Raw genomic sequence first — 21,919 nt, 5'->3', positions numbered from 1 at the left:
TTCAGCCATTAAATAGTACCATAGATTTTTGTTTTTGTTGTTTATGTTTTTTTTTAAAGATACAAAATAAAACAAAACATCATATCACAAGATAAAAATAAAATGACATTGAACAATAACACAAATACAAATGAATAAAAAAAACAGACAAATAGAAACACTTGAACAATCGATGCCATTTTCGGCAAACGTTAAGAGAGGGGCGGGGCTTCCGGCTTTCTGGGGTGAGGGGGGGGGACTCATATCCGTGACGTCACGTAACGCATCCTTGCCAAGAAACGTGCACCGTCGTGTTTCAGGAACGGAAGGAAGGGAATGTCGTCGCTGCCGCTGAGACCATAAAACTAAACCTCCGTCTCTCTCACACAACAACAACAACAACAACATTATTCTTCTTTAATTCATCTCTTTATATACCAAACAGCCCCCCAGCAGCACGCTAAGTTAAGCTAACAGTAGGGCTCTATAACTGCCAGGGGCCAGGGGCCGCCGGGGAGAGAAAACACGGTTCTAAAAAGAAGGTTTAGTTAATAGTTTATTTTTTTTTAGCAGCACCGTCATGTCGCTGCTGCGGGTTGGAGGATAGTGATCATCATGGCCTCCTCCTCCGGTCTGTGCCGCTGTCTGGACAAGCTCTGATCCCACAAAACAAGCTCCTCAAGCGGCCTGAGAGACACCGTAGGGCCCGCCCCGGCTACCCGTCTTGTCTGCAACGCATTCACCCTCATTCACACACACACCGTCAGAACCGTTTATTAAAGCGTTCTCTGAGCCTCTCTGAGCCCATGATGGCGGACAGCAGCAGCTTGGGAGAAGAAGGGACCAGCAGTAACGGAGTGTCCGGGCCGGGCAGCCTGGGGAACGGGGCCCCGCTGCCTCTGCTGCCGGCCGGGGACCACCTCCAGCTCCACCACGGACCACCTGGGGACCACCTCCTCCTCCACCACCACCACCACCACGGACCACCCTTCCTCCTGACCACCACCAACACCAACCAGGTATAGGGACAGCTCAGCTGTAGTATACAACCCTCGTAGACGTATTTATGATTCTGACGTTTTCAATCTACGAGAGTTGTAGGGTTCACCCCCCATGGACTCAGGGACTTTCTGCACTATGCCCCGTAGACACTCCAAACATGTACAAATTGAAAATAAAGGTGCTTACCCCCAAGGCCAAAATGTTAACTCTCGCTACGGGGTAGTAGTTTAATGTAATAATCCATATCTTTCAATAAAGAAGTGTTTTAATGCCGTCTGTGGCCGATTCTGTTGGAAGTTCTCAATGGGCGGTAGTGACGCTCCCCATCTGGTGAAACCCGGAATTACACTCAATGTAAAAAGGAAGTAAACCAGGGTGAAAAAATGGCGTTCGGCCACAGACGGCATTAAAACACTTCTTTATTGAAAGATATGGATTATTACATTAAACTACTACCCCGTAGCGAGAGTTAACATTTGGAGCGTGTGGGTTAAGCACCTTTATTTTCAATTTGTACATGTTTGGAGTGTCTACGGGGCATAGTGCTGAAAGTCCCTGTGTCCATGCGGGGTGAACCCTACAACTCTCGTAGATTGAAAACGTCAGAATCATAAATACGTCTACGAGGGTTGTATTCTACAGCTAGTATAGGGACAGGTCTGGTGGGGATTTTTTTTTTTTTTTTTTTACTTAAGTAAAAGTATCAATACTGCAAATAAGTAGAAATACTCTCGTTGCAAGTAAAAAAAAAAGTCCGGAATTCAAAATGTACTTGAGTAAACGCACCGAGTGCCGCGCTATGAGCTTGTAGATCTGCTATTTTTGAAAAATCTTTAAACACAATAATGTGGATTTAAAAAAAAAACTGTTAGGATTTAGAAAACATTTTTAAGAATCGCCTCAGGTCTTAAAGGGTTAAAACTTCAAATGTCACTTTAGTTGTTTTTAACCACTTGAACCCTAGCCTCGGTCCCAGCCTAGCCTCGGTCCCAGCCTCACTTATCTGCGAAAAGAAGAGCCTGGTCACGACCTAAAGCAGCGAGTGTCTAGGAAGTCCTGAGTGGGTAGGATTTCCGTCATACGCGTTTCCCCCGGAAACGATATTTTTTTGACCAATCACAACACTTGTTTCATTCACGGAGAATGTTAACAGATTTGTAAAGCATCAACGTCATTTCCTTGGGCGGTACTTCCGTCAAATTCAACCGTTTCCGGTTCTTCACTTCCTAGACAACCAACATCCCAGGTCTTGCACAGCGTGGTCCCAGCCTCACTTATCTGCGAAAAGAACCCAGCTTGAACCCAGCCCCAGCATCCCTATCCTGGGGGGCAACGTTCGCCAATAATAGCCGACTTACAAGCTCACAACGCGTTGTGTAGCTTGTAGATCGGCTATATTTGGCGAATCGATTTGTGTAGCCTAGACTAGAGTGAAATAAGAGCGAACCAAATGTCCTCTTTACAGGTCTGTGTTGTCCTACGAACAGAGGGTTTAAAGGGATAGTTCACCCCAAAAATGACTTGAATTCGTGGTTATTTTTTCGGTTCCGGTAGGAGACACAAAGAGCCTCCTTTGTGTCTCCTATTTTTGGCAAAGAGGCTATAGGTGTAGAGGGGGAAAAAAAAGAGCAGACTGAGTCAAATCTGTAATCTGAATTATAATATCGTAACAATTTTATACAATATAGAGTAGGGGGTCCCTGCTTCATCTCTCTCAGCTAGGGGGTCCTTGGCCTGACAACGTTGAAGACCCCTGTCCTAGTGTATGACGAGAGGTAGGGGTGTGCCGACACTAATTTCATGAAACGATTCGATACGATATTGGGCTCACGACATTGATACGATATCGATACGATACGATATATGGCACTTTTTTTATTATGAAAATATATGGGGGGGGGGGGGGGGAGGAAATGCAAACAAATATTTCTGTTTTGCATTATTCAGACATGCAAACTTGTAGCTTTTCAGCTACAATAGCCGTTTTGAATCCAAATAGGGCAATAGTGTGACAGCTGACCCGAAAAAAAAACATGTCACCTTTTTCACCTCGGGGCTGTTTGCGTGTCTGATTATTATTATTGTAAAGAAAAAAAATATATATATTTTTTAAACGATATTTCCCCCCCCCAAAACGATACATATCGTCACGAAAACGTATCGCGATATATCGCCACACCCCTAACGAGAGGACAATTTCACGATGAATTAAAATCTCTGCGACACGGCGATTTATTGTGAGCGTTTGTTTTGTTTGTCGTCACGATAAACAATAATAACGATTATCCGTCCATCCCTTACAACCAGGCCTCCTCCTCCCCATCTCCGGCGGCCAGCGGCCTCCTCCTCGGCCTCTCCACCGCCCCCCCGGCCATGATGGTGTCCTCCTCCTCCTCCTCCTCCTCCTCCTCCTCCTCCTCCTCGACGACCCCGGGCCCGGGCTCCCAGTCCCAGCCTGCACCTCCTCCTCCTCCCCCGCCTCCGGTGGTGGCCGTGGCGCCCAGCCTCCTCCTCCATCACCACCACCACCACCACCACCACCACGCCGCCGCCGCCTCAACTCTGCCCCCCGGGGTCGGGGTCCATCATGGGGTCGGAGGAGGTAGGGATGTTAACTATTCATCTATTATCCATGAAGTTCCATTAAAGGGATATTTCACTTTCAAAAAAACTTTTGGTCATTTTATCGTCTACTCAGGCTTTTGTGAGCCCCCCAGACAGTTTTTAAGTTGCTTGATTCAGTATTTAGATATTTGATAATCATTTTATCAGACACGCCCCCTTCCTATACAAACCCATTATAACTTCAAACTCCATTTTTAACCTGTTAGATTCATCAAAAACACCCGTCCTTGGTTCTGCTGACTCACCCTGCCCTCCTGATACGTGAGGGGGCCGTGTTTTTTCGATTACTTTTTTCATTTATTTTATTTAATTTTTTAAATGTATTTAATTTTTTTCATTTTCCAAAAAAAATATTAAAAATAAATGAAAAAAGTTATCAAAAGAACACAGCCCCCTCGCGTATTAGGAGGGCAGGGTGAGTCACCAGAACCAAGGACGGGTGTTTTTGATGAATCTAACATGTTAAAAATGGAGTTTGAAGTTATAATGGGTTTGTATAGGAAGGGGGCGTGTCTGATTAAATGAATATAAAATATCTAAATACTGAATCAAGCAACTTAAAAACGGTCTGGGGGGCTCACAAAAGCCTGAGTAGACGATAAAATGACCCAAAGTTTTTTTGAAAGTGAAATATCCCTTTAAGACCTGGAACGCATATGTGTCATTTTTTGATTTGAGCTAAAAAGCATTATTTTACACTTTGGGCTATTCAAAAATAGCAGATCTACAAGCTCATAGCGCGGCACCGAGTGCCGCGCTATGAGCTTGTAGATCTGCTATTTTTGAAAAATCGCGAAAATGTGTGAAAATCTTTGAATGTGTATTATTTTAAAGCGAACATCTGTAACTCAAATCTGTGCTTCTGGGTGGTCCTCCCTGGAACAACATATTTTGAGATGGGGGTCCGTGGCCAAATACATATCACTTTGGGGGTCCTTGACATGAGAACGTTCGAGCGCCACTGATATAGCATCATGGGGTCGGAGGTAGGGACGTTAACTATTCATCTATTATCCATTAACTTCGTTCAGAATTTAGTCGATTATTAAAGTTATCGAGTTTCAATTAATTGAAAAAATAAATAAATAATAATATATGTATATATATTAAAAAAATTGTAACTGTTTTTTTTTGGGCGGGTTAGTGAAATATCAAATGTGAGCTTACCATAATCACAGTAATCCTTAATCATATTCAAGGGCTTTTGGAGAGAAATTAGACAGACTCCATAGAGCACTGCCGGGGGGGAGGTGTGTGTGTGTGTCCAGCTGATGCTCGTTGATGCTCGTTAATGTTATATACATCAAAGCAATTATGTCTTGCACTCATTTTCAGTTTCAGACAAGAATCTTCTCCTACGTCCTAAGAAACGCTAGCCTGGTAAACCCCCCCCCCCCCCCCCCCCCCTCCCCCCCTCTCCCCCCTCCAAAAATCTCATTTGCATGGTCCTTATCCGCGGTAAACTAGCAGGAGAAGCTCGCGTTGCAAGGAGAGCAGGAGGAGTGGTTATATTGCAGGTGAATAGTCAAAACGTGTCGCATACATTTTGAGACATGTTTTCACTTTTCACCTGCAATATAATCTCTCAAGAGCAGATTCTGCTCTGCGTTTGAATCTGTCGGTAGCCGTGTTGACAACCCGTGCGCATTGGCTACAAGTGGGCGTGCCATCAGATCAGGAAGCAGGCCGCGCTATACCCAATCAAATGTAGTGGGCGGGATTTACGTGGGCGCCGTTCGTTCCCCACTGGAAACAAACCGAAACTCATTTAACAACAGCGTCCTCGAAGCCGACAAGACCACGGAAAGTTAGTAACATTTTAACTCGCTCTTTCATCATAGAAACAAGTGGGCTTATAATCAAACCATCCGTGTTCTCTGGGAGAAGTGGTGTTAGTGTTCCGTGGAGAAATATTGTTAGTGGGAATGAAAACGTAGTCGCACCACCGGAAGTGAAAGGCTGAAGGCAGACCAAAACCCCGGTTTCCCTGAGCACGGTTTCCACCGTATAGCTCCGCCCAGAGCCAAATGAATAAGTAAAAAATCACACCCAGTGTGAAGTGGGCGGTGTGGTCATCACAGTGATGGAAGCTCACTTAAATGCATAGTCCTATTTATAGGTTATTGATTTCATCATGTGTCTCGCTAGCCAATCACAGTGCTGAATAGAGTCAGCCAATAGAGTCAGCCAATCACAGTACAGCTAGGGGTGTACTAATGCTAGGGGTGTACTAATTATGAGCCAATCACAGTACAGCGAAGGGTGTACTAATGAGGTGTCCCAACCCCACTTATAGGGGCGGCTACTCCGCCCAAAAACAGCAGAGGGGCGCTGTTTTTCCTTTTGATTTGGCGATGGGTTCCCAGATTGCCTGCGATATAACCACTCCTCCTGCATTAAACCCGCAAGACTGAGTCGGCTCAATAAAATCCTGAGTCGGGGACAACCCTGCTGATAGGACCGTTCATGTTATGAACTCCGCAGAAACGCCCAGATAAGCCCTCAGGCCCCCAGACCCAATTCCTGAAATCAAATGCAAATGAGATTTCCGGAAGGGGTGGCGGGGGTTACCAGGCTTATCAATTAACACATTCCATGCCAGAGTTTAATCTCATAATGTACTCACCAGTGCCAGCGTTTTATTGTTGTTTGTTTGTTTTTTTCATGTCGCCACAGACCTCGCTAAATAAGTTAAAAGTGCGCGTTCATTTGGTTCTAAACACACGGCGGATCCGTGAGAAACGGCCAGCGAAAACAGTTTCCAAATCCGTGCCGCCATCTTGAAGCTACAGCCGATCAACGCTAAACAGTGATCAGCGAGGAGAAAAACAACAACCGAGAAAATCGAGTTTTAAACAGGATCCCAGACAGGAAGCGGATACGATCGAAAAAACCGGAACCCGAATAATTCCGTTTCCGACCGGAAACGGAAATGGATCAAAAAAATTCGGAAAGTGCACCTGGGGCAAAATCAATGGGAATCGGCGGTTCGCGTAGATCTACGCGACTGGCACGCTGCGGCTTTAAATAGGTTCAAAATCAATGGGAATCGGCGGTTCGCGTAGATCTACGCGACTGGCACGCTGCGGCTTTAAATAGGTTCGCGTAGATCTACGCGATTGGCATTCAATGTGTTAACAGGTTAATCGATCGATGATGGGTTATTATCAACTATCAATTAATGAATGAATGGATGATTTGCATCCCTAGTCGGAGGGGTGGCGGCGGGGGCCGGCCTCCTGTCCCAGATCCACGCCACCTCCTGGGACCCCACGCTCAGCACCGACTGGGACAACGAGAAGGCTTCCCAGCAGTGCATCCTCAGGATCAAGAGGTAACACAAACCCGTTATTACATTTAGGGGCTGTGTGTGTGTGTGTGTGTGTGTGTGTGTGTGTGTGTGTGTGTGTGTGTGTGTGTGTGTGTGTGTGTGTGTGTGTGTGTGTGTGTGTGTGTGTGTGTGTGTGTGTGTGTGTGTGTGTGTGTGTGTGGGGCAGCGGTGGCCTAGTGGTGTGTGTGTGTGTGTTAGTGGCAGCGGTGGCCTAGTGGTGTGTGTGTGTTAGCCCATTAATACCTGGAACGCATCTGTGTCACTTTTAGATTTCTTTTAGATTTCTTCAAAAATAGCAGATATACAAGCTCGTAGCGCGGCACCGAGTGCCGCGCTACGAGCTTGTAGATCTGCTATTTTTGAAAAATCGTGAAAATTAATTTTTTACATTTTTTTCCGAAAAACTGTTAGGATTTAGAAAATGTTTAGAAGCGGCCTCAGGTCTTAATGGGTTAATGGCAGCGGTGGCCTAGTGGTTAGAGGGGCGGCCTTGATACCGGAAGGTCCCTAGTTCGATTCCCCAATTCATCACATCAATCATGAATCACCGCTGAATAGCCCTTGAGCAAGGCTTCCATGCAGGGCCTGGCTGTAAATAAGTGTTAACTTAGTCCAACACCCTGGGTAAACAACAAACTTTGCTTTGCTTTGTGTGTGTGTGTGTGTGTGTGTGTGTGTGTCAGTCAGAGTCCTGCACGGGTCAAATTTTGAGAGCCCGCGCCCGCCCGTCAATACTCAGATCCGTAGACCGACCCGTCACCCGTGATTATTTCAAAATACGAACCAGACCCGCCCGTCAAATAAACGACCCGTTGTCCGCCCGTTTACCCGTGTAAAATGTAAATCCTATTCAAAAGTGTGTGTTGAAAAAGATAGCAGCCTTCAACAACAGCGCTACATTCAAATTCTTCTATTAATGTCCCAAAAGGGAAAATAGGTTTACAACAAGAGTCAGCAAAACATATTACATACATTAAACATATCTCTCGCTGCGGTGTGGTCAGGTTTGTACAGAAATCAAGTGAAGACGGAGGAGCGAGCTTAAGCCACGCGCGAACGCGCATCTACGCAGCACACGTGTGTCGTTGTTTACGTCAGCAGATAGTTTTAATTTGAAGGTTTAAAAGGATGTTCAATGTGTTTTTGTGAGTTAAGATAACTGACCAGGGGTCTATTCCACAAAAGCGGAATTAAATTATCCTGGTTTGAAAGGCAAATCCAGGTTTGACAAGCCTGCGCTGTTCAGCCTGGTTTATTCAGTTCCACGAACGCCAAGCCGGGCTGAGAAGGAGAGGTTTGTCGAGCCAGGATCGTTAAACCAGGCTGAATGTGAGTTCACATATTCCTATAAAAGACCATGAAAGTCGATAGCAGAATCCTTGAACTTGACCAATCATGGAGCCCAAAACCAGAGCGGCGTTCTTCTCTGTGGCTGAACAGCAGCACTGCAGCAGCTCATGGAATCATACAAGGAAGTAAAATGTAGAGGAAACACAGCCGCAATAAATATAGATCCAGGGAGAAAGCGTGGCAAAGTATTGCAGACAAATTAAATGCACAAGTTGTCCAAAAATATGCAATTAATTTATATACAAATCCATAAATATATAATTCAGTTAGGCTTAAACATAAGGAGTTTAAGTGAATGTTGGAATTATAATTACACACTTAGAATAATTTTCTAATTTCTAAAATCAAAGATCTACAAGTGAAAAGCTTGCCTTTTGGCGGCCGGGGGTCCGGGAGTCCACGGGGGTCCGGAGGTCCATGGGGGTCCACGGGGGCGGGGTCCATGGGGGGCCGGGGACCCCCGGCCACCATAAGACAAAAACATTTCGGGCTTGTAGATCTTCGATTTTCGCATAAGAATTGAATAAGTGTGGAAAAACTCATTGGACTAACAGCTATTTTACAAAACTTGAAGAACAAGGCACTGGATTAATAAAGCTTGGCTGTTTGCCTGGTCCGGACCAGGCTAACTTCACAGCTAAATTGCCATGGTAACTAAGGCAGGATTGCTTAAAATTTCTTTTGTGAAACAGGATCATGGATAAACATATCCAGGTTTACTGGCTAAGTTAATCTGCTGAGCTAACTCAGCTTTCGTGAAACCGATTCCTGGATAATTTAAGCCAGGATAGCCGATTAAACCCGGTTTATCCCTAATCCAGGTTTCGTGGAATAGACCCCAGCATGAGCATTTTCCATGCAGTTGTGCTTTGTTAAGTTACACAAGTGACGTTGTTTGGGTGGAAACAGTGCTCTCTGATTTTCACAATAAAATGATACCCGCCCGCGATTAGTTCAGTACCGCCCGTGCCCGTGATCTTATCAAAGTAAAATTTTCACCCGTCAAACGCGGGTACCCGGCCCGTTGCTCTGTGTGTGTGTGTGTGTGTGTGTGTGTGTGTGTGTGTGTGTGTGTGTGTGTGTGTGTGTGTGTGTGTGTGTGTGTGTGTGTGTGTGTGTGTGTGTGTGTGTGTGTGTGTGTGTGTGTGTGTGTGTGTGTGTGTGTGTGTGGCGCGCGGGGCCCAGTAGTTGCATCATCAAGGCCTGCAAAATCAGAAAAAGGAAAGTTACACACAATAAAGAAAATCCCCTGAATTGACTCATCTCTGGGAAGAGGTTAATTATGGAAGTTACAACATAAGGGACAGTTTACTCAAATAGTAGTGATGTATTTTACACAGGCTGTCACCAGCATATTTTAAACTATTTGTACACTAATGATTATTATTATTATTTTTAACACAACGGTTGCCAGCATTTTATTAAAACAGATTACGCTGAGTGCCAGAGATCTCACCGTTTGTAACGCTGTGCTGTTCATAGCTGTGGACTCCACGGCGAGCACCCACACGTAAACGATGGATGCGTGCACGACGATCGATGGTCCTGGCTAACGCCTGGAACAATAACATCTCTCACGCGAGTCGCCATTACGGAGTAATCGCCCATCGAAAATGACTCGTTTTCCCCAATGTAAAAAGTTTCAGAGCTGCGGAGGTTTTCATCAAGGAGATAGAACGGGAGCGGACGGGGAGCCATGTTTTTCTTTGGCACGGTGATCCATCTGTCCCTTCCTTCTCACAGTCACCGTGGGTGATTCCAGAGCTGCGCTAGCCCCCCTAAAACTAAAAAAACATAAAGACTAATAACACGTTTTTTACCGTGTTTGGCACCCGATGTGTGAATAAGGAATTGTTATGTGTAATCGTTAGGGGTGTGCCGATATATCGTCCCGCGATATATCGCGATACGTTTTCGTGACGATATGTATCGTTTTGAGAGAAAAAAAATACGTTTTCAAATCGTTTTTTTTTTTTTCCCCCAATAATAATAATCAGGCATGCAAACAGCCCCGAGGTGAAAATGGTGACAACATGTTTTTTTTTTTTCGGGTCAGGTGTCACACTATTGCCCTATTTGGATTCAAAACGGCTATTGTAGCTGAAAAGCTACAAGTTCGCATATCTGAATAATGCAAAAACAGAATTATTTGTTTGCATTTGCTTTTTTTCTCCCCCATATATTTTTCATAATAAAAAAAGTGCGTATCGTATCGAAGCTGTGAGCCAAATATCGTATCGTTTGGTGAAATTAGTGTATCGGCACACCCCTAGTAATCGTTTGAACTCTTTCTCCCATTAATGTAGTCAGAAGCATACAGACACATGAGCCTATAGCTACTATAGGAAGCCACTGGAGTCTTACTTGATTTAGGGCCGGCTTTTGGTGGGATTTAAGATGAAACATTAAGTGTGGATTAACCAATACAATTATCTAATGCAGTGTTTCTCAACCTGTGGGTCATGATTTGGTGGGGGGGGGGGGGTGTGACAGTGAAGTGACAATTTAAAGACTTTTAAGACCTCTTAAAAAGAGAATTTCTGCATCAAAAGTAATCAATAAACTATATTCTATAAAAGCTGGTCAAACATTGGCCAAATTGTCAAATAATGTAAGAAAGAGTCAACATTTTTGTAAATAGCCGATCTACCAGCCCACTACGAGGCAGAGACAGACAGACAGACAGACAGTAGACCAGCTGAGAGAGAGACGGACATTAGGACAGCTGAGAGACAGACAGGGTAGGAGAGACAGACAGTAGGACAGCTGAGAGACAGATGGTGTTGGAGAGACAGACAGTAGGACAGCTGAGAGACAGACAGGGTAGGAGAGACAGACAGTAGGACAGCTGAGAGACAGATGGTGTTGGAGAGACAGACAGTAGGACAGCTGAGAGACAGACAGGGTAGGAGAGACAGACAGTAGGACAGCTGAGAGACAGATGGTGTTGGAGAGACAGACAGTAGGACAGCTGAGAGACAGACAGTGTAGGAGAGACAGACAGTAGTACAGCTGAGAGACAGACAGTGTAGGAGAGACAGACAGTAGGACAGCATAGAGACAGATGGTGTTGGAGAGACAGACAGACGACCAGCTGAGAGACAGGCGGTGTAGACAGACAGTATGAAAGATGAGAGACAGACAGTTAGGAGAGACAGACAGACAGACAGACAGTGTAGGAGAGACAGACAGACAGTGTAGGAGAGACAGACAGTGTAGGAGAGACAGACAGTAGGACAGCTGAGAGACAGACAGTAGGACAGCTGAGATAAATATTGTTGTCATAACCACATTATAAGCACTTTTAGTGTAAATAACTTAGTGACTTAACTAAGTGTAAAGATTGATTGAAGACAGTGTTGTCTGTTATGTATGCTTCAAACCGCTGTGTATGATCAATCATAAACAGCAGATCTACAAGCTCACAAGAGCTTGTAGATCGGCCATTTCAAATAGCCTATAGGTATAAAATAGGGCTAAAGTGGTTAATGTATGTTTTATAATGTATCTCTCTCTCTGTCTCTCTGTCTGTCTGTCTCTCTGTCTGTCTCTCTGTCTCTCTGTCTGTCTGTCTCTCTCTCTCTGTGTCTCTCTCTGTGTCTCTCTCTGTGTGTCTCTCTCTCCCTCTGTCTGTCTGTCTGTCTGTCTGTCTGTCTGTCTGTCTGTCTGTCTGTCTGTCTCTCTCTGTCTGTCTCTCTCTCTCTGTCTCTCTGTGTCTCTCTCTCTCTCTGTGTCTCTGTCTCTCTGTCTCTGTCTCTCTGTCTCTCTCTGTGTCTCTCTCTCTGTGTCTCTCTCTCTGTCTCTGTGTCTCTGTCTCTCTCTGTGTCTCTGTCTCTCTGTCTCTGTCTCTGTCTCTGTCTCTCTGTCTCTGTCTCTCTGTCTCTGTCTCTCTCTGTGTCTCTCTGTCTCTGTCTCTCTGTCTCTGTCTCTCTCTCTCTCTCTGTGTCTCTCTCTCTGTAGGGACATCATGTCCATCTATAAAGAACCTCCTCCTGTATGGATGTAATAATGTATGTTTTATAATGTCTCTCTGTAGGGACATCATGTCCATCTATAAAGAACCTCCTGTATGGATGTAATAATGTATGTTTTATAATGTCTCTCTGTAGGGACACATCTATAAAGAACCTCCTGTATGGATGTAATAATGTATGTTTTATAATGTCTCTCTCTGTAGGGACATCATGTCCATCTATAAAGAACCTCCTCCTGGAATGTTCGTGGTTCCTGATCCTCAGGACATGACCAAGGTAAGAGTTGACCTCCTGACCCCTCCTAACCCCTCTGTGACCTGAAGACCAGAGCGTCTTGAAAGCACACACTACAAACGTGTCACATTGTGATGCGTTGTGAGCTTGTAGATCTGCTATTTGGGACTATTTTATCAAAACCGATTTAAATCAATTAGTTTGATCAACTGTTTCCCTGATTACAACATGTAACTGGAGCCTTAGTGGAGTTATGTGAAGACCAACATCATCAATCACTCTTTATTGTTTTGTTTTGTTTTGTTTTAACTATGTAATGATGGAATTCCATTGTATTATGATTTCAGTTTGATCGTTAACCCATTGTTAAGACCGAGGAACGTATCTGTGTCATTTTAAGATTTCTTTGGCTATTAAAAAAATAGCAGACCTACAAGCTCATAGCACAGCACCGATTGCCACGCCATGAGCTTGTATATCTGCTATTTTTTAGAAAAATCATGTAGATTTTTGCAAATCTTTGCTTCTGGGGGGATTCTACAAATGTCTTCTAAATCCCATACGGAAAAACCTATGCTGTTATATCAGTGGTTCTCAAACCTTCATGTCAGGACCCCCATCTCAAAAAAGTGTTCCAGGGACCCCCACCAGTCCAGAAGCAAAGACTTGAGTTAAAAAAGTAAAAAAAAAAGAAGTATATATATTCAAAGATTTGACCAAAAAAATCTCGATTTTTCAAATAATAGCAGATCTACGAGCGCCGCGCTATGAGCTTGTAGATCTGCTATTTTTGAATAGCCAAAGAGATCTTTAAAGTGACACACATGCGTTCCCTGTCTTAACCCATTAAGGCCTGGAACGCATCTGTGTCACTTTAGATTTCTTTGGCTATTCAAAAATAGCAGATCTACAAGCTCATAGCGCGCGCTATGAGCTTGTAGATCTGCTATTTTTGAGTCACCGTTGCAGAGCGATGGCGCATCGAGACTATGTTTTACCTCGAGACTCGTTTTGCCCACTGTAAAAAGTGAAGGAGATACAGAGGTTTTTAGCAGGGAGATAGAATGGAAGCGGATGGGAGGCAGATGTTTTGGCACGGTGATCCGTCTGTCCCTTTACTTCTTAGAGTGTCTCTCCTCCTCCTCCTCCATGTTGTTGTTTTTCTCCCCCAGATCCACGCTCTGATCACGGGGCCGTTCGACACGCCGTACGAGGGGGGCTTCTTCCTGTTCCTGTTCCGCTGCCCTCCAGACTACCCCATCCACCCCCCCCGCGTCAAGCTGATCACCACGGGACACAACACCGTCCGCTTCAACCCCAACTTCTACCGCAACGGCAAGGTCTGCCTCTCCATACTGGGGTGAGTGTGGGGGGGGGGGGGGGGGGGGAGGAGAGAGAGAGAGAGAGAGAGAGAGAGAACGTTCGCGTTTTCCTGGGGGGACTAGTTAATATATGTTATATAATGTAATCATTTATATCTGCAAAGTAACTAGTAACTAAAGTTTTCAAATAATTGTAGTGGAGTAAAAGTACTATATTTTCCTCAGAGATGTAGTGGAGTAAAAGTACTATATTTTCTACTAAAATCCTTGTACTTCTGTTTAGGTGGACATAAATAAACGTGTGTGTGTGTGTGTGTGTGTGTGTGTGTGTGTGTGTGTGTGTGTGTGTGTGTGTGTGTGTGTGTGTGTGTGTGTGTGTGTGTGTGTGTGTGTGTGTGTGTGTGTGTGTGTGTGTGTGTGTGTGTGTGTGTGTGTGTGTGTGTGTGTGTGTGTGTGTGTGTGTGTGTGCAGGACGTGGACAGGCCCAGCATGGAGTCCTGCTCAGAGCATCTCTTCAGTTCTCATCTCCATTCAGTCTCTGATGACTGAGAACCCCTACCACAATGAACCTGGGTTTGAACAGGTACACACACACACACACACACACACACATACTTGTATTTGTTATCTACTTAGGACCCGAGGTTATTGCTTACCTCGTTAGGACCACACTTTCTAGACATAGTAGAAACATATAAACTACACTCCTGAATGTGGAAAAAAATCTATTTTAATACAATCACCTCAGATTTAAAGAAGGGAAAACTATAGGACCTCTGATTAATGCTGACCTTTTCAGGACCACACTTTCTAAACATTGTAGAAACATATAAACTACACTCCTGAATGTGGAAAAAAATCTATTTTAATACAATCACCTCAGATTTAAAGAAGGGAAAACTATAAATTACCACATTTTTACCCTACTTGTTAGGACCGTCTCCAAACAAAAGAACGAAAGCTAAAACCTTTTGGTCAGTAACTTCACCTCATTGGCTCTTATGAGTTTAATCATCTATATAGAATGAATCACCCGTTTTTAATGTGATACAAATAAAAACAGCTTTAGTTTACTTAATAACAATCAAATAAGTACCAATTTGTGTTTTTATTCCATCCTCCATATGTATTTTGTCTTAGGGGGAAAAAAAACATACTGCAAAATCTCCATGGCCATATCAGAGGGTCACAACACAGCCCTATCTCTAGACCTAGGAGTAAAACCATTAATGCAGAAATGAGAAATCAATGCCTCAAATGGCAGTACAGTTTTGCAGTGGTGGAAAAAGTAATCAAATGTTTTACTTAGTAAAAGTACAAAAGTATGTACAAAAGTATTAGCATCAAAAGTAAAGTACAAAACTAAAATGTTTTTGGCTAACCGTGATCCTGGACTGCACCAACACAGAGTAAATAAGGTGGTGGAGTGGAGTGATAACAACGCTCTTATCATTAACACAAAAAAGACAGAGGAGATTGTTTTTGGTGCCCCACTAGAGATACACAGATCCCCCATTACTATTCATAGTGAACAGATCAACCAGGTATGTTCGTATACATACCTAGGAGTAGTAATTGACCACCTTCTGTCATGGAAAGACCAGATTGAATCAGTGGGTAAGAAGACAAAGCAAAGAGTCTATTTCCTTCGCCGTCTGAGATCTTTTGGCGCTAGTAGACAGATTCTTCTTTTGTTTTTCACTTCTGTTATTATGAGTGTTCTTCAGTACTGTAGTACCACCTGGTATGGATGTCTGTCCGTAGCCTTAAAGTCACAACTGCTGCAGCAACTGAACATTTGTTCAAAGATTGTTGGACAACCACTTCAGAGGCTCTATACAACTACGTATAATGACAGTATGATAAGGTTGGCAAGGAATATCACTTCAAACACTAGCCATGCTTTGTATGGAGAATATAGGTTGTTGCCTTCAGGAAGGAGATAGTGTTCCTACATACAATAAGGTCAAACTGAAGAGGTCCTTTGTCCATCAGACGACACTGAGGCTTAATCAGGAGTTATAGGCCAGGGGTAGGCTGAGAGGTGGACACTGCTCTTGTCTTCGTATGTCTTTATGTATGTATTTTGTTTTGTTTTTCTTGTGTCATGTCAAATGTGTGTACTGTTTATTGTTGCATACATGGCTGCTGGGTCGCAAGACAAATTTCAGTGTGAACTGACAATAAAGTATTATCGTATCGTATAAATATTTTAAAATTGTTCATTTTTTGGTCTGAAAAAATAAAACATGTTATACATTCCTCTGGTGTAGTACTAGTCTACTTTTTGAATTTTGACTGCATAAACCTAGTATTGACAATATTTCAAGATTGTTATATCTGATGTCTACTGCAATGTCTACTGTTTTATATACTGTACAAATGAACATGGCATCAAAACATCTCACAGCTGTCATTTAAAGAAGGAAGTATACTCTGGAGTGTGGCAAAACAAAGCAACTTTTTATTGAGCAACATAAACGTGTAGCTCTAATAACAATGGATGATCTTTTATTTTTCAATCATATGAAATGTACAACAAGCTGGGCTGCACAACACGTGGCCCTCAGGGGACTCTGGCAGTAGCGAGCTGGGATTTTACAACACGGCCCCCTGGGTGCAACGGACACGGCAAGATGGGTTGTACCCTGTGTTGATTTCGGCGACTAGAACTATGATGAAAAATGTTTTGTCGACTACCTTTTTTCACTGACGAAAACCAAATGAAGACTAAGCTATGATGACTAAGACTAAATATTTTGACCATTTCCTCAACAAATAAACTTTAAAAAAAAATAAAAACAAAATGTAAAGAGGAACTAGTGGAGTAGTACTAAAATCCAATAGAACTAAAAGACAAGTCATCTTATGTATGGTTGCGCTCAGGTGTTGCACTCTGAAAATACCAGATCTACAAGCTCACAACGCGTCGCACAGTGCGACGCGTTGTGAGCTTGTAGATCGGCTATTCATTCAGCATGCAACTTTTTTTTTTCTTAATATTTTTCCCGCGATTTTTGTAACCCATTTTTTTCACCCGGTGCCAATTTCCTAAGTGATCCTGGGCACTACACCAGCCCTACACCAGCACTACACCAGTCCCCCACAGTAGGGAGGCCAGGGCCGAGCTCATGCTTCCTTCAGGCATGAGAGCCAACTGACCTTCTTGTCACCTGACAGGGGGGAGTTTCCCTGGTTGGACGTAGCGCGTGGAAGGAACACGTTATTCCAACCAGTTCCCTTCCCCTCCATCAAGCGTCCCGGCTGGCCAGGGGGAGGCATTAGAGACCAGGATTACTGCATGTTTTTTGTGAGGGTACCTACCCTAGGAGACACAGGGAGAACATGCAAATTCCAAACAGAAAGGCCCTTTCGCCAACCCCACCCAGGGTATGGGCACTGATGACGTGGAGGAGGGAACACGCCCCCAGCGCCCACAGTGTCCCCAGCAGGAATTGAACCCAGGACCTTCTAGCTGTAAGGCGACAGCGCTACCGACTGCGCCGTGCCCCCCTTTTTTTTTACACAAAATTTAAAACAAATGGAAAATACACACAATAAAATGAGATGGCTGATCAAGGAGAGACAGAGACAGAGACAGAGAGCGACAGAGAGAGAGGCACAGAAGACAGACACAAAGAGAAAAGGCTACATCCTCTGCTCTGAAACGATTCTGTTGTAAACAAAGAATTTCACTGCTTGCCAGGTCCTTTCAGATAGTGCTTGAGGCGACGCAGCGATGCACTTCTCACAATCCTGCTTTCCAGGTGTCCTCCCCATTCGGATGAACTCCATCAAAGAGCTTTCAACTGCTTTCACCTCCTCCGTTGACCACTTCTTTCTTTTAGGCTGTTTGGTACCTTAGCAATGGGATTGCAATATACATTTAATATGCAAGAAAATATGTCGAAAATTGTTAAACATTAAAGTATACAGTACATTCATTGCGAGACTCTTTCCAACAAGATGCCCCACGGTAATTTATTTCTGCCTGGTTATCAAACAATTGGACTTATCCGCAGCTATAACCCCATAATTTACTTCTTAATTTATATGGGCTATAACCCCATAATTTACATCTTAAAATGTGCACTACTGACTTACCAAGTGTTGTACAATAATTCAATGCATGATATTCTAGTATACTCTGACATTAATACTGCATTCATAGTGTACATTTTAGCCTTATTATTTACACTGTTGTATCAATAAAGTATTTCTGCTTCTGAAAGGGGAAACCTGTCTGAATTTCCTGCCTTCCCACCATTAGGGATATGTTGACCACAGAAAATTCAGTGCAACGATAATTCATGTAGACACAGAAGGCAGAATGTTCATGTACTTCATTCACACTCCCCGGACCCCCCCCATTCGCTATCAGTTATACAGTTGTACTCCTTAAGTCAGTATGTTCAACCTCTTGTCATTCTCATTCGCTTCAAGCTAATTACTCACGCCCTCATACCCACAGTGCAACTCGGGCGGTTCATTTAAGCAGCCTCTGTTCTCTGTTCAAGCGGTGAGTACAGCTGCTTGTTTTCAAATTCCCTCCACCTCCCCGGCCTCCTCCCCGTGGCATCTAGTTATTATTGTTATAGGTTGATTCTGTGTTTGTACTGTGGTTCTATGATTCTGTGTATTGTACTGTGTTCTATGGATTGTATTATGATTGTGGTTGTTTAATTATGCATTGAAGGTTCCATGTTATGGTAAACTGTATTTTATGCTTTCTGTCTCTCCTCTGTCTCTCCCTCTCTCTTCTTTCCCCCGACACAGTCGAGGCAGAAGGCCGCCCCACCCTAGAGCCTAGGGTCTGCCTGACGTTTCTCCCAGTTAAGAGGGAGTTTTTCGTTGCCACTGTCGCAAATTGCTTGCTCAGAGTGTACATGTAAAGTGTCTTGTGACAACTTGTTGTGATTTGACACTTGAATTGAATTGAATTGAATCAAATGCTCTGCTCTGGGGGATTCGTGATTGAAGATCTGTGTCATGTTTGCACAGGAATCTGTAATATCACATGAGCAGAGTCACACCGCCAAACTTAATGCAATATCATTGCATATATGGGTAATGGTTAATATGGTAATGGTTAATAAATGGTAAATGGTTCATTAACTGTCTGGTTATTTCTGAGCTGAAGTGTCTAAATGAAATAGCTTGGGTTTGAGCTGAGACAGCCGGTGTGGGTGCAATATGTAGTACATCTTAACTGACATAAGCCGGTGGGCATAGCTCTGGTCAGTCTATCTCCCTGTCACAGCCTCAGCTTAAATCTACTTGTGGTTTTACGGCGGTTGGCAATCATATTTTGGTGCATTACCGCCAACTTCTGACCCTGAATGGGATCAGACTAACAAAATCTTTGTGCTCACATATCAGCCTCAGACATCACTCTGACTCGTCTATGAGCATGTAAGTAGTTCCCGCAAGCTCACCTTTTGAACTCTTGGCGTGTGGAGGGCGATGATGTAACCTCTGCTCGCTCCCCTGGAGTGGATTCACAGCTTGCACCCTCTGTCTCTTCATTGACTGTCCTCCTGGAAAAACATTCAGAGAAAACACAATTATATAGCCTATATAGGAAGGTTAATCCTATGCCACACTACCAAAACATAATCACAGGCTTTACACGTCTGGGGATGTCAACATTAAAACAACAAGTAACAAAAAAAATGAAAGGAAGAGTTACTGTGATCAAGCACACTGTACCAACTTTTCTAATATACACTAACCTTTTCCGGGTGGATCCTCACACTCAGACTCGCTGGAGTTGGAATCTTCCATGACTTTAGATGAACCTGCAAGGAAGCAAAGAAAATAAAGTTGGCATCACTGTTGTATTTGGAGGGCGGATTTGGGCTAAGATTAGTTATTTTGGTAACTCCTTTGGTAAGGAGTTCCCGCAAGCTCACCTTTTGAACTCTTGGCGTGTGGAGGGCGATGATGTAACCTCTGCCCGCTCCCCTGGAGTGGATTCACAACTTGCACCCTCTGTCTCTTCATTGACTGTCCTCCTGGAAAAACATTCAGAGAAAACACAATTATATAGCCTATATACGAAGGTTAATCCTATGCCACACTACCAAAAAATTATCACAGGCTTTACACGTCTGGGGATGTCAACATTAAAACAACAAGTAACAAAAAAAATGAAAGGAAGAGTTACTGTGATCAAGCACACTGTACCAACTTTTCTAATATACACTAACCTTTTCCGGGTGGATCCTCACACTCAGACTCGCTGGAGTTGGAATCTTCCATGACTTTAGATGAACCTGCAAGGTAGCAAAGAAAATAAAGTTGGCATCACTGTTGTATTTGGAGGGCGGATTTGGGCTAAGATTAGTTATTTTGGTAACTCCTTTGGTAAGGAGTTCCCGCAAGCTCACCTTTTGAACTCTTGGCGTGTGGAGGGCGATGATGTAACCTCTGCCCGCTCCCCTGGAGTGGATTCACAGCTTGCACCCTCTGTCTCTTCATTGACTGTCCTCCTCCTCCTGGAAAAACATTCAGAGAAAACACAATTATATAGCCTATATAGGAAGGTTAATCCTATGCCACACAACCAAAAAATTATCACAGGCTTTACACGTCTGGAATGTCAACATTAAAACAAGTAACCAAAAAAAAAGAAAAAAAAAAGAGGAAGAGTTACTGTCATCAAGCACACCAATTTAAATATACACAAACCTTTTCCGGCTGGATCCTCAGAGTCCGACTCGGAGTTGGAATCTTCTGTAATTGCAGTATCTGCAGGACAGCAAAGAAAATGAAGTTGGCATCCAATTTAATAAGTGCAAGTTTAAATTATACAGGCAACACACAACTTTTCCCTTACAACTCATAATTTATTACCATCAGGGGAGATAGTTATCTGGTCCAGACTTTGCCCCTTGAACTCTGCCAGTCTGCCTTGTTCACAGGCCATCAGTAACTTGCTGATTTTTGCCAACTGTAAAGTCCCTTCAGAAAGGCGGTAAAACTTCCTGTGTACCCTTATGTCGTGTCCCAAGAAGTCTGCCAAAAGATCTTGTTCGGTGTCATGTAGATTCAGGACTCTAGACAGAGTAGCCACTTGTTTTCTCATGCTTGTGGAGGTCAGAGCTTTCTGTTTTTCGGCCCCACACTCTTTAGCAAACTCACGAATGCAGTCAGACCCCCTGAATCTTGTGTCATACTCTGGTCTGGCAAATAAGAAGCGGTTTCCATCCACCACTCCACATGAACTCCTCTCCTTCACTAGCAGATCCAGAGATTGCACCATTGCTGGAGTAAGGATGACAGGCACTTTCCTTCCACGCTTCCCTCGAATTTCCACACGTTCAAAATGATGGCAGAGCTTTTTTTCCACCTCTGACAGTGCTAGCTCAATATCTTCATTAATTTTGGACATGTCCCTGGAGACATACGTTTGCAATAGCATGTTAGAGACCTCGCCTTCTCTTCTTCTATTGAAGGTGATAATCTGTGCCAGAGTCACTTTAGCAAGATTGCTCCAAATTCCTTTTCTTTCACTCTTGGTTTGGTTTTCCACATCCAACAACTCATCATAGTACATTTTCTGCTTGTCACTCATGTGCATGTGCATTTTCTTTACATCTTCTGCTAATGGAAGGATCTTGGGTTTGTTCCATTTATTCTCTTCAATAGTGCGGTATGCAGCAGCAGAGATGAGCTCATTCCACCTAAGACTGTACAGGCTTCTGAATCCTTGGACACACTTCTTCAAATCATCATTCTGTGACGAAAGGGCTTCAGCCTCTAAGACATCAGCTACTCTCTGGATGTATATTCCTAGCTTTGCGGCTAGTGTGGGTTTCCCAAACCGGTTTGTCTCTTCTACATACAAAGATGTTGCTCTGACAGCACGGATGAAGTGTTGAAAATTTTGTGGACGGATATAATCCTTAATCTCTTTTACCGGGGTCAGCTTCCTCCCGTTGATCAGCAGATTCCCCAGTCCTCGCATAATCGCCCGAACATTATCAGGTTGTGAGGCAGTCTCACGTTGCTTGTTAAACATTTTTTCTCCAACCTTCAGAATATATGCGTCTTCTTTGACAGCACGGGAAATGTCATCCTGCTGCATTTTATTAACAAGC

General features: G+C 43.7%; 2 protein-coding genes across 6 annotated transcripts; one reads left to right on the top strand and one right to left on the bottom strand.

Annotated features, from left to right (window-relative positions):
- Nucleotides 1-308: 308 nt before the first annotated feature.
- Nucleotides 309-18,695, top strand: LOC308098971 (ubiquitin-conjugating enzyme E2 Z-like). 3 transcript variants are annotated; one of them, XM_080447457.1, is made up of 7 exons: nt 309-998; nt 3,289-3,583; nt 6,817-6,940; nt 12,465-12,537; nt 13,668-13,855; nt 14,289-14,400; nt 18,594-18,695. In XM_080447457.1, the coding sequence occupies exons 1-7, from the start codon at nt 786-788 to the stop codon at nt 18,618-18,620; spliced, it is 1,032 nt and encodes a 343-aa protein (XP_080303583.1). In that variant the 5' UTR covers nt 309-785; the 3' UTR covers nt 18,621-18,695. The 3 variants fall into 3 exon arrangements, with proteins under 3 accessions (XP_080303583.1, XP_080303582.1, XP_080303581.1); XM_080447456.1 differs by lacking the exon at nt 18,594-18,695 and having other exon boundaries at nt 3,289-3,580; nt 14,289-14,830; XM_080447455.1 differs by lacking the exon at nt 18,594-18,695 and having other exon boundaries at nt 14,289-14,828.
- LOC308098970 (uncharacterized protein) lies at nt 16,861-21,244 on the bottom strand. Of its 3 annotated transcripts, XM_080447452.1 has the most exons (8): nt 20,673-21,244; nt 20,508-20,567; nt 20,207-20,308; nt 20,027-20,092; nt 19,730-19,831; nt 19,550-19,615; nt 19,253-19,354; nt 16,861-17,677 (listed from the first exon to the last, which is right to left on the bottom strand). In XM_080447452.1, the coding sequence occupies exons 1-8, from the start codon at nt 21,238-21,240 to the stop codon at nt 17,466-17,468; spliced, it is 1,278 nt and encodes a 425-aa protein (XP_080303578.1). In that variant the 5' UTR covers nt 21,241-21,244; the 3' UTR covers nt 16,861-17,465. The 3 variants fall into 3 exon arrangements, with proteins under 3 accessions (XP_080303578.1, XP_080303580.1, XP_080303579.1); XM_080447454.1 differs by lacking the exons at nt 19,253-19,354; nt 19,550-19,615; XM_080447453.1 differs by lacking the exons at nt 20,027-20,092; nt 20,207-20,308.
- Between the last annotated feature and the right edge of the window lie 675 nt (nt 21,245-21,919).

This window comes from Gymnoscopelus braueri (genome assembly GCF_963280865.1).
Source record: "Gymnoscopelus braueri genome assembly, chromosome: 13".
Lineage (NCBI taxonomy): Eukaryota > Metazoa > Chordata > Actinopteri > Myctophiformes > Myctophidae > Gymnoscopelus > Gymnoscopelus braueri.
Note: the sequence above shows the minus strand (reverse complement) of the source record. Positions and strands in the feature narration are given on the sequence as shown.

What these genes read in the sequence shown, in the direction of transcription:
- LOC308098971 (XM_080447455.1), top strand. Translation starts at nt 786, where the DNA reads ATGATGGCGGACAGCAGCAGCTTGGGAGAAGAAGGGACCAGCAGTAAC. An exon ending in CCACCACCAACACCAACCAG is followed by an intron (nt 999 to 3,288) that starts GTATAGGGACAG and finishes CCTTACAACCAG; the next exon opens with GCCTCCTCCTCCCCATCTCC. An exon ending in CCATCATGGGGTCGGAGGAG is followed by an intron (nt 3,584 to 6,816) that starts GTAGGGATGTTA and finishes TTGCATCCCTAG; the next exon opens with TCGGAGGGGTGGCGGCGGGG.
- LOC308098970 (XM_080447452.1), bottom strand. Translation starts at nt 21,240, where the DNA reads ATGCTATTGCAAACGTATGTCTCCAGGGACATGTCCAAAATTAATGAA. An exon ending in TGAGGATCCAGCCGGAAAAG is followed by an intron (nt 20,309 to 20,507) that starts GTTTGTGTATAT and finishes TTCCAGGAGGAG; the next exon opens with GAGGACAGTCAATGAAGAGA. An exon ending in ACACGCCAAGAGTTCAAAAG is followed by an intron (nt 20,093 to 20,206) that starts GTGAGCTTGCGG and finishes GCTACCTTGCAG; the next exon opens with GTTCATCTAAAGTCATGGAA.